Source organism: Ostrea edulis, chromosome 2 (assembly GCF_947568905.1).
Source record: "Ostrea edulis chromosome 2, xbOstEdul1.1, whole genome shotgun sequence".
NCBI lineage: Eukaryota > Metazoa > Mollusca > Bivalvia > Ostreida > Ostreidae > Ostrea > Ostrea edulis.
In genome coordinates, this window is record NC_079165.1 from 34,355,973 (window position 1) to 34,368,918 (window position 12,946).

A 12,946-nucleotide genomic window follows, 5' to 3' on the forward strand; every position below is an offset into this window, starting at 1 on the left:
AGCTTTCATATTAATTTTAAGTATAATAACACTTAATTTTCATGTCAGATAACCAAGAGTAAAAATAATTTATAAAGATTGTACTTTTTTCAAGGTTTAAGCCATTCCCTGAGTATAGCTATTAATTTCCAAAAGGCGAGGACCATGCACATGAGGGGAAGGGAGGGGGTGGGCATGGATAGCAACAGACCACCTAATCAGTGACCAACAGGTGACCTAAACATTGTGAAAAATCATATCTCAATAACTGACATATTGCTTATAGTAGTACAATCGTACCACTATGCTAATGATATTCAGTACGATAATGAAACAGAAAACTCCCAACATATGTCAATCCAAGTGAAATATTTGAAAAATGTATCTAATAGTATATTTATAAACTTATCTATAAATATCAATGGGAAAATAATTGGAAATGTAAATATAATAATATGCAATGTTTTTCTCCTTAAATTTTATCAGTATAAAATTATGCCATTAATTTCCATATCATCGATCTTTTAAGGATATACGATTGCAAACGTGGGAATCACACCTGCGATGTAGTCACTTTAAATTCTCAGATATCATTTCCCACCTCAAAGTCTGGCAACACATGGAGGATATCATTACTATCTGTGATGTAGTCACTTTAAATTCTCAGATATCATTTCCCACCTCAAAGTCTGGCAACACATGGAGGAGATCATTACTATATCAGATATCATTTCCCACCTCAAAGTCTGGCAACACATGGAGGAGATCATTACTATATCAGATATCATTTCCCACCTCAAAGTCTGGCAACACATGGAGGAGATCATTACTATAGCTATTCATTGCATATGATCAATACGGCATGATCAGTTTACCTTTTATAACACGATAAACATAATTAATTTCCTTGTTAAAAAATACTTTACTCCAAGATATAATACACTATAGCATTAAAACCTTTACAATTCACACAACAAGCTCCCATGAGACTTAATATTCTAAATCTGAAATTTTCATTCCATACATCAGGCAAACTTACTTTGGTGGTGGGGGTAGGTTATCAGAGTTCATGGAGAGCCGTTCTACCCCACTACTTCTGTGCCCTTGGTTCCTTCGATATCTGCCCCTCCTTTCCCCTGACATATTACTGAACGGACTGCCAGGTCTAGAATTTACTCCACCCCTATGATAAAACCAAACATTGGACATGTCCCCGCCTATAGAACTCCTCAATTACAGCGTAAATTCCAAGAGGTTCGCACTTACACTGGACGATATGACAGCCATTCGGATGATTATTTGTAGTCTATCATTGATCACAAAAATCTAACACTCATTTATAAATCATTAGCTAAGAGGATTTAAGAATTTTCAACATCAACAAACACTATTCTTCACTAGGAGTACTCTTTGGAAAAAACCACATCATATATTAGAACAATGCAACTTGTTGATATCTTGAGGCACAAGAGTGAAGCCTTAAATTCCCAGCTTCCCATAAACAGCCATCCAAACTAAAAGAGCACTCATTCCAGAATTTTAAATAATTATCAGTGTAGCGCATGCTGAGCACAAAAACCTCCTCCAATCAATCTGATATCGACAGAGTCACAGTTGTCACTGAACTGAGGAGACATATGTGGATTTTCCATGTTTTATATATACACCTCACTGTTGTTACATTTTTCACCTGAAGACAGCCAGCCACACACCCAGCTGGTGAATATGCTTGGAGAGAGGGAACTATATTGACTGCTACACAGTGCTTTACAAAATTGGCACCATTGTTCAGTATCAATAGCTGGCTTCCTTTTGTCTGTCGTTTATCTATTTATAAATTGTTTAGCATGCATGCATCCCAATGGAAGCTTTATTTTTTCATTTGTTTTCCTTGGTTTCAGATGACAGTCAAATCTATTTCCATGGTATGACACACCTGAATGATAACAGACACTGAAAATTGCTGTCCAATTAGGCTGAGATAATTTTAAGTTTAAATTACATGTGATATTAGAGACACAAAATCAATATGTATGATATAGATTAGTGGATCATCATAAAGTATTAAATTCTAATAATTTTTTTTTTTTTTTTTTTTTTTTACATATTAGTATGGTATTTTAAAATTAAAAAGATGGACATTTCAATTTTGTATTAAAATTAGTTTAAAATATAGTATTTAACTCATATTCAGAAAAGAACTGTGTATCACTGATAATTGTTCATTTTGCCTGTTATTTGTACATGTGTATCAAACTGATCTGATGTATTTTAAAAATGTTAGAACACTTATGAAATCTATTAAAGACCACTGATTTTTAATACCAGCAATGTTATCATCAGGGAATTTACTGTGCATTTAAAGAAGTGTCCAGGCTGGGAAATGGATCTGAGGGCTACCTTCAGGCTCCCAAACCAGCAGGAAGCTAAATTCCTAGAAGCTCCATGCTTCTGGTAAACCATGGAAGAACATTTCTCATCTGAAAACTACAGGTACTTTTATTTAATGCAAAAGTTCAAATGACCATGTATATAACAATATAAAATTACATGTCTTGGATGGAAAATTCCCTTAAGAGATTGACAAAGACGGTAATATATTTGTCAGTCAATCTCACTGTTAGTGTCAGTAAGGATGGCGATTATATAACGATGAAGTCTGTATTTTCACAGAATTATGGCTATGTCAATCAATATGCAAAATTAATGATATTTGCTCTTTTACTGACTGAAACATTAGAAGGCATTTAGTCAAACACAGTACAGTGGTTTTGCTCTGTTATTGTGAACCTGTACGGTAATAACCCCCTCAGCCAATGTCTCAACCACTGGTACAAATCCTTTAGACATGTAAACTATAAATCAATTACTCTGCCTCATCAATTCCCAGTGAGAATATTACATGTATATACCAACTGACTATATTACAAGTTACAGGATTATAAAGTGATATATTGGTATTACTTATGAATTCTGAACGGGAAGGGGGGGGGGGTGTGTGTGTTTCAGGTAGGTATTTTTTTCATTTTTACATGTTTTCGATTGCCGATTTATCTTTTCTTTGAGTTCCACATTTCTTTAATTCATGTCATTTAGTGAGTTGAAATTAAAAGTCACCTGTTATGAATTACAATTTTCTTATAATCTGTCTATAGGTTCGATCCATACTCATGGTATTCTTGACACACACACACACATATATATATCAGTCTTCACAAAAAAATCATCACAGGACATTCGGAGAGACAGTCTAACACATTTCACAGGATGGAAAGAATTTTCACAATGAATCTTAACACATCCAAAACCCTGATAACCTTAAATTATTCGATTTTTATGCAAATTTTCAACAGTTGTAAATGAAGATAAATTTCATTTTTGAAAATACATTCAAGAGTATGATCTGCAACGCATCATGTCGGCATACCTCACGAAGTGCATTAATTTAAAACATAACAAAAAATATGCCAGTGTACCATCTCTACGGTTCTTATATATTCGGTATATAAGAAATAACAAACTCAGTCAATCACAGATTTTTAATCAATAATATTTACAAATATCCAATTCTTGATCAGAGCTCATCTGCTTCCACAACAGAAATACAATTCTGTTTACCAGCCAACTCGGCTATTAACAAATAAGCTAATTAAGCCCTTGAAAGCCTTGTGCAGGCATGTAAGGTCTTTATTAACCAAGGTTCCAGCTTACCTAACCAAGCAATTTTACTGTCTTCACCAGTTGACTGCCAACATCAAACTGACTGAGAACTCAGATTCCTCAGTTTATAAACCCTATAGTCATGTGACCACTTAGAGATTCTAAATTCCGGAAGCAACTCCAACAAAAAGAATGGATATCATATGATTCAAATTTCATGCAATTTTGCAGTTCATATTTTACACATTCCACTTTCAATTCTGTTGAAATTCCCAGTTGTGAAAATAGACATACTATGATTATCAAGTAGTTCTGTATTCATACGCGAATTGTTTACAACTGCAGCGCATTCATGAAAAAATGCCTATCATTACAATTTGTAAAGATATCAAAGGCAAAATCATATTGCATGGAAATGTAAATACATGTATTAGTATTTATGATACAAAATTTATGACATTCCTTGAATTTTGGACAACATGGGCAAGAAATTGTAATTGAAGAACTTTAGGTTGCAGGGATGAAACCAGGTATGAGTGGGGAAAAAAAGCTATATAGTGGTTGCTTGAGATTGTGTACATAGGAAATCAGTTATCAAGTACAAAAATTCTCATCATTGTATCGATACAAATCCTGAATATGTCATAAATGGAAATGCTTAATTGATCTTCGATCTTCTTCTTTGTGTTGACAATTGGTTGCCATGCACACATTGTGGATTAAATTTGTGCCAATCAATTTGCAAGATAAAAAAAGTTAATTAAAGAACATATGAAAAGAGAACAATTACAATATATCTAGATTTTGTTTTAATTGAGTTCAGTTGCTGTTCACTGTACTGTGAAGTATCACAAAATTGGACAAGCGATAAAATCGGTTGGTAGGCATGCAGTTCAACTCAAAGTGCAGAGGTACATGTATGTGTATGTAATTAAAGAAAAATCAAAATGAGTCAATTTTCAAGGGACGAGATGAAAAATTACATTTTTGGATGATCTTTAATTTATGCATGTAAACAGGATAAATTTACAAAACATAAGTAAAAAAATAAAGGTTTGTCGATATCCCATTTCAGAAAAAATAATAAGATGGAGGTTTTTTTTATTTTTATAAACCCAAATTTGTGCTTACAAGAGAAATAATTTGTGACTTTCTTGGGTCAAATGGATGTATAGTATATTGTTATTAGAAATGGCTATTAATTAAACTGTCAGGTTAATTATTTCATCATAGACCATGATAAATTTTACCGGGTTTGGTTTGGAGTCTCTAGTGGTGGCATGCATCCAAGAGACCTACTCTGTTCGTATTATATGGTACATACTGTGAATTCACCCTATTAAGCGCCCCATCTACTATAAGCCCCCCCCCCCCCCCCCCCCCCCCCAGCAGGACTTTTTTCAACTCTCAAAAATTCCTGAACATGATCTGTTTGAGTGACCTAAGTGACCAACAAAAACACTAATAGAGCAATATATAACTGTCCCTGCCTCTTTTCAATTTATTTCAAATGACGAGTTTAGATTTCTGGGTGTCACTTTGTGAATGAAACCCGAAGACAAAATGGTGAGTATTCATTGTACGCTATTTTAATGAAGTGTTAGACGTGATGTGTCATAACAGAGAGAGAGAGAAAGAGACAGAGAATAAATATCTTGTATCTGTCAGCATTAATCATCTGATCTGTTTCTGTTGGTTGCCCACCAAACAATTTTTGCTTCAATGTTTACTAAATAAAAGTGGAAACATTGTGTTCAGAGAGCATGCCGTTCTGTCCTTGATTACTACCAATCATTGATAATTTAATAAGTTTGATAATTATAAATACAATGGTAGGGTTACCTAACCATGAAGCTTGGACTTAAGGTGTACTAAGTGAATTGGTACATGCAAAAATCTTTTGTTCAAGGTTGGAAAAATTTACTAATTACTCATTAAAGAAGATTATAAAATATACATGTATTAATCATGTGTTAATGATGATATTGAATGGAAACAATTATGACACTATAGTGTGTATTTGTATGTGTGTATAACTACCAACAAGAGGCCCATGTGCCATGTCGCTCACATGAACTACCTTGGCCCTGGTGTTGTTCAAGGTCAACACCAAACTATAACAAGGTCTTGCCATAAAGAACCTATATACAAAATATGAAAGGCCTACCTTAACTAGTTTAGGAGATATTATATAGGTCAGGTTTTTCTTAAAGTAAGTCAAACTCCAAGATCAAAAGATCGAACACCATTGTGTCACAATCTCCTGCCATAAAGAATCTCTATACAAAATATGAAAGCCCTACCTAAAATAGTTCCTGATATACTTAATAGATGTTTTCTTAAAAGTAGATCAAACTCAGAGTTTAAGGCCACAAGATCAAAGGACATGATATGAAATGAAAGGTCTTGCCATATAAGAAATTGATGATAATCATATAATACAAGATATGAAAGATCTACCCAGGATTTGACACTAAGGCATGTCCGACCGGTCGGGTATAATGTCGACTAGTCTGACTGGTCGTGTTGAAAAAATAAACAAGAAACTTTACTTTATTTAATTAAACCGCAAGATATCTTATTCTTAACTAAAAGAAAATAACTGTAAAGAGTTTGCAAGCAATCTTGAACCGTGTGATGGAATAATCTCTATTTTTAGTTCTAATAATTTAAATAAGTCGCGGTCGGAAGTGATGTTTTAATTTTAAACAGTTTATTTGAACTGACTATAATAAAGTGTTTATCAAGTTAATAAATTACGTCGTAAACAGCTATTTAAAGAATATCTGTGCCGGGTAGAATTTAAAGAAACAGAAAACGTGTTTGAAAATCAAATTGAATGACGAGATTTAAGATATTTTTGAGACAATTAAATACGTTTTGGTTCAAACTTAACGTTTGTCATTTAAATGAAGTATTTAAATATGGAGAAACTATCAGGGGTTTTTTCTGGAAAGTTGGTCAGGGCTAGTGGATATAAAGTCAGGTCTAGTAAAAATCATTTGAAGTAGTCCGACTGGTCTAGTGCTCAAAAAAGTAAATGTCAAACCCTGCTACCTTAGATAGTTCAGAACATATTGAATAGGTAACATTTTTTTAATTAAAAGTAGGTCAAACTTCCAGGTCAAGGTCACAAGATCACACATAAGTGGATCATCCTTTAAGGAATGTGTACATAAAAATATGAAATCCCTAGCTTAAATAGTGAATAGACAAGTTGTAAATCCTTAATATAAAGTCATAATAACTGCATGTCTTTCTTTTCAATTTCACAAGTAAAAAAAAAGGTTGGGGTTGGAAATGGTTATTTTGATTTAGAATGTCTAAAATAAAATTGATAAAATATTGCTGGGAAATGAAAACGACCTAACCCCCACCTTTCTGCATTTTGGAGGCCTGATTATCATCATCTCCTGCATGGTTATGGATCCAAATATGCTTTTGACATTATACCTGTCTGCTTGGATGTTTTCAGATCTCGTTTCGGGATTTTTTTTCCATTGCATGAAATTCATTTATTTGGTCTGTCCATTTTAAGTTTGTCTGTATGGCCACGGTGATACAGATATATTTAGCTGCTGGTACAATTACAGACTATTTAATATATTATAATAGTTACTCATCATTATGATTATAGGGTCACCTAATCTGTTGAACCTCCAGGTTGATCAAGTGGTTTACTAATTGCATGTGTGCTGATTTGTATTGTATATATGTATGCATCTTATTTCTCCTCCACACTGATGTAAATTATTTTATGAGAATAAAGTCATTGTCATATAACTTTAATAAAATAGGTGCATGTGCAGGCCGCAGGGCAAGCACAGGGGCTTGTCACAAATTGACCACCTGTATGAATATAAATATAGAAAAGGTGGTGTCAAAATTAAAAAGACTAAAAATATGTGATGTCCGCCCCTGGGCTGTGGGCATGTGGGACATGCAAATTAAAGAATACTTTTTAAAAGACAGCTGGGTGGAAATCAGCTGGATTACTCTGATAACATGTGATTCTAGTTTCCATTTAAATGAATCGTTACAACAACAATTTCGAACTGTTGAGTATCATACAGATACAGATAACTATAATTCTGCGTCATTTAAATAATTAATCAACACATTGATTTCTCAGCATTGTATGGCTAGGCTAAATATTATTTGGATACAGTAGATTATACTAACTACCGACTTCACCATATTAATAACTAACCTGTCGTCATTTTGACCATGGTGACTAGATTCCCCCCAGATGAGGTCCCTAAACCTATATCTTGGTGGCAATGGAGGAACCTGTGAGTAGGATTCTATAAATTCCATATCATCTTCAAACATTTTTATATCTTGCCATACTCAGCTTCAGTATCTCATATTGCCTATCTATACGAGTTATAATTTACCGCAACGAAGAGTATATACTTGATAAATGAGATCAATCGTTAGCACAACTATTCAACAAAAATGAATGTATCTAATCAAGTATCGAAAATAAGTATTTAAAAAAATTGTATAAATTTTTTATATGAAATTTGATGATACCAGTCAATGATTTTCGTTTTGTTCGTTGTGATTTGAAAAATTCTAAAACCTTACAGATTCGTGAATACACAGTGGCAGCCAGCAAATGAATGAGATCAGAGATGTTTAACAATGTGAACCAATTACGGTAATACCATCAATTAATTATTAAGATAAAACCCAACTCTTTGTTATTTATTTCATGTCAAACAATAAACAGTTAAACGTAACTCACTCCACAAACAAAACGTTTCGAATTTCCTCAGTTTAACCGAGCTTATTGTACAAGTCATTCATGAATGAGGGATTGATTCTTTTAGGCACTGTGAGTTACGGAAGAAGTTTTTACTGACAAAAAAAAATCTCGCAATGAATGCCAGGACTTTAAACATGTTAAACGTCAATTTCGGTAGTTTCTGTGTACACAAACATACACTGCACTGATGCGAAAAATGCAATAAGACAAAGGATGAAATCTTGCCCATTTAAAGGGTGAGATTTTTTTAGGGGGTTGGGGGTGTTGGTTGGTTCTTTAGGTGAAAGTCTATCAACGTCAAGACAAAGCAGATTTTGAGGAATTTTCTATACAATGTATACATGTCTTGTTGTGTGAACCAAATAAATGCACCTCCTATTCAAACACAATAAGATCTGTCATCATAATTCATTTATTAGAATTTCAACATTAAAGTAATTTAGTTTGCATTGGCATTACTTGACGATGCTGATTTCACATATATATAGGCCTATTCATTTAGAAAGGCAAATAACTTTGGACAAAAAGACGAGAATTTTACAAAATACATTTAGACATCTTCTCAGCAGGGGAGCATGCAGCTGTAGCAGGTTTTTCTTTTTATCATACTGAGTGCAAGCCAGTAAATGATTAATTACTAGCAGTTTGCTAACTGCCACGCCAAGTATCTAAATACATCCAAGCTAATTGAAAGCTTTTTTTTATTCCAATACGTGATATCGGAACTATCAAATTTTGGAACTCTTCTGTAAAAGAAGTCCCAAAAATATTCTGCTTCACTAGGACAACTCTTGTATACAAAGTACCGATGGCTAAAGATGATTTAATTCTTAATATGAAAATATCTGCCTGATTTGAAGATTAATTTTCAGAATGTTGCAAACAAATATCCTACTACCAAAAACATGAGTTATAACTTAAATTATTGGATTAAATTTCTGATGTTTCATAGCGGAGAACAACTCAAAAATAATTCAAATATTTCCTCTACCATGTGTGTATATTTACTCACTTTGTTAGATTTTCAAGAGTCAATGCATAACAACCAACCGCAATGTAATGAATATTGTAAATAATCACATTTTGTTGTGCATCAATCTCAAGGCACATAGTAACAACAACAACCCCCAACAACGTTTCGTAGCGGAGAACAACTAAAAAATAATTCAAATATTTCCTCTACCATGTGTGTATATTTACTCACTTTGTTAGATTTTCTAGAGTCAATGCATAACAACCAACCGCAATGTAAGTTGTGCATCAATCTCAAGGCACATAGTAACACCCGGTAGATACGGATGAAAAGCACGATTGATTCTATCATGATACAATTAACTAGTTTTACCAATCTCATACGTAATTTCTTATAGAGACGCTCATTGATTCATTTATTTCAACAAATCCAATCAAAATGCTGGATAGATATAATCTAGGTAATCTAAATGCATAAACCAAACACATGTTGTAAAGTTTTATTCCCAGCAATCGCGTCGGCTCAAAATTATGAGAAGGACCCATTTAGTCGTACTATTCGTGAGTCCTTCGATGTGTACGTCGGTGCAAGGCCGACGGAACGACGAATTTGGAACACTCGCACCCACTTCACTTCACATGTGAAGTATTTTTCCCTTTTAAGACTTTATCATCAAATACGAAACTCATCATTTTCACATGCAGACATCAATTTATTAGCTGGTCACTTTTTATCATAGTGATAAATGGTAGTGTAAGGTTGAACTGATGAATTGAAATAGTGTATACTGAGTATTCTGAAGGATACCCCTACCCCTCTACGATTTTGGGATTTGGGCAGAACTACTTTTCTTGCTAACTAAGAATTTTCATACAAATATGATTGCAACAGTAAATTAAACTTTTATCCCCCCCCCCTTTTCACTTCCAAAAATGACACTTAGTGTCTGAACTCATTATATCCAATACATGTTTAAGTAGTGTGCTTGTATCTACTGAAAAGTTGCCCAAGTTAACGCAGAAAACAAGATCTTGTTGGACAAATCAATTATTAAATCTGCGACCAAAAATCCTTTTCACCGCTTTTGTGAGGCATGAATCACGACATTTTTCACAATTATTTCCATGTCCCTGAATCAGTATCTATCATGTATCACATACATAGTAACCAAGCAGCATTTTTTTTTTGGAAAGATTTTGAATGTTCAATGAATTTTATTATGGAATTGGAATGTGAAATACCACTGGAAAAGTATATATATGCATTTATACAAAAAAAATGTAGTAATTTGTCAGCACTAGATATATACACTTTTGAAGTTCTTGAAGCACTTTTAAAAATTCTGGAGTGGAATTGACCAAAACTCTTAGCATGTAGAGATGACCTGTTCCCTAATCTTCATCTTTGCTAGCCAAGGGTTTTCAGTCCATTCCGCTCTCTGAAAACTCTTGGCTATTCAAGACTTTTATACTTTCTCTTTCTTCATGATGCTACTTCCCTCAATGAGAACATTTTGTACATTTGCCAATGTGCAGATGTCACAATGCATCAAGTCCAATTTGAGATCGTATCTTAACCAGTCCCTGTGAAATTTCCTGCTAATTATTTTTACATTATGGTGTGGAAAGTTTTAGACTAAATCAGATGTTTGAGCTGCTGGGGATAAATAAAAAGATCCTGATTTGGAGTAAAGTCATACACAGCTAATTGCAAGGGTCAGAAGCTGCAAGTATACACCTTCCCATTTTGACAAGCAAAGTGCCAAAAAAGAATGGTGTACATAGTTGAATTTGGTTACCAATATTTCAATTTAATTTGCTATGTGCTCATCAATAGTGGCTAACCACATGCTCATGAAATATTTGCTAGCTTCAAAAACAAACACATAAAATTTAAGATATATTCATTAATGAACTTGACCACAAAACTACATAAATCGTGCAGCAATGATAATTGATGTACACAGTATCTCTGGTTACAGTTTTCTCAACAGAAGTGGACAGGCTATAGTCTAGCTAGGCTATGGCTGTCCACTCCTCTGAAGGAGATAAAGTTATGACCTGTGGAGATGATGAATCCAGTGAAGGAGACTTTAATTATACAATGTAAAACAATTGACCGCAATACCCATCCATCGTCCTGTATTACACAAATTATAAATTTCTGTCAGGCCTAATTACCTGGAACCTTTGTCTGACCAAAACATTGTTCGCACTTATTCAACATGAGCTTTCTGGTCACAGGTGTTTATCTGACTGAATTAACAAACAAGAGACAAAAAAAGACTCTTATTATTACAAAAAATGATTTTCACCACTTTTGAATTTCTTTTCACCACTTTTGAAAAAAAAAATTGCCAAACGGAGAAGCCCAGCTAAAACATTTTCTGCTACATGAAACACTAGTCCTTCTGTTGCATTCAGCTGATCTGCAAGCTTAATAAATTGAATCTTTTTGAGGTAATTAAGGGCCCCTTACCACAGTAGACTTTGATTTTGAAGAATAGATCATATAAGTGAAATATTGGCTCTTTGAAGTTCTTGGAATTGCCCTTAATTAAAGTTTCAGGAATTGAATCCTAGTGCTCGGTGTGTGATTATATTTACATGTATTAAGTAGTCCAGCCTTAGGTTAATGATGAAGATATATACTTTGGGCCCTGATGCATGTATTAGTATGATGCCATCATGCCAGTTAGTCACCAGAGGTTGTTCTCCATAGTTCTGGCAGTGAGTATTAACTGTATAGTTGAAGCTAAAATGGAGTGATACAAAGTGAAATGTAAACTCTAACTGCAAATGTTCCATTTTATAGATGTGCTTTTTACCAATGAGTATTAAGTATACATGATTGTAAGAATAGTATTTCTCGTTGGTAAGGAAAAAATCTTAATCATTGTACATGTAATTAATATCATGAATTCACTCTTTTCTCAATACGCTATAGAGATAATGAGTGGAAATGTTTAGTGTATATAATATATGCAAGAGCAATGAATGATTGGTGAGTGATCAAGGAATAAATGAGAAATATCAAAGTTGCAAAGCAAAAGCTAGCGAAATGAAACACAGCGTAAAAGATTGAGCACAAAATCAATGGTCAGAAAATGAGTGATTTTTATGGACTGAATCACTAATATGGCATTGTATCATGAAAATTACATCAGCACTGCACAACACAGTGAAAATAATTTATCATATATAAATGTTTTGTTATAAATGTTTTTTATTTAAACAAGGAATATTGTAACATTATATAATTTATATAATATATTTTGAAAAAAAGAAGATATGTTTTAAGGTAGTACTCTACATCATCATAATGGCTGACTTCCTTTAAAAACATGGATGAAAAAATTGATATCAGCAATATTTGACTTTTCCTTTTCCATTTAAAATACCTAGCCGAGTAGCTCAGTAGCTTAGAATACCGACTGATGAACTGTGGGTCGCATGTTCGAGTCCAGCAGGGGTTTTAAATTTTTTTTCAGATTACCTTCTACTAAAACTGTATTTTTTAACAAAATGAATTTGAAAATTTTCAACTTCAAAATATTGTTGTAC

The 12,946-nt window shown here is 33.5% G+C and overlaps 2 protein-coding genes across 4 annotated transcripts in view; one reads left to right on the forward strand and one right to left on the reverse strand.

Moving 5' to 3' along the window:
* Positions 1-12,946, reverse strand: part of LOC125681679 (potassium channel subfamily T member 2-like) — a 92,354-nt gene that overhangs the window by 61,357 nt on the left and 18,051 nt on the right. Inside the window, exon 1 of one of the 2 annotated variants that reach the window (XM_056153843.1) lies at positions 7,850-8,013. The exons of the other annotated variant lie outside the window; for it this stretch is intronic. Within the exon in view, the coding sequence (XP_056009818.1) occupies positions 7,850-7,971 (122 nt within the window). The 5' untranslated portion in view covers positions 7,972-8,013. Of the gene's footprint in view, positions 1-7,849; positions 8,014-12,946 lie in introns of those variants that run through there. 2 annotated transcript variants of the gene reach the window in all.
* LOC125681684 (glycosaminoglycan xylosylkinase-like) overlaps positions 2,327-12,946 on the forward strand; it is a 38,487-nt gene continuing 27,867 nt past the window's right edge. The window contains exon 1 of one of the 2 annotated variants that reach the window (XM_048921871.2): positions 2,327-2,472. The gene's annotated coding sequence lies outside the window, so the exon portion shown is untranslated. Of the gene's footprint in view, positions 2,473-8,172; positions 8,303-12,946 lie in introns of those variants that run through there. The other variant, XM_048921872.2, reaches the window with a different exon arrangement.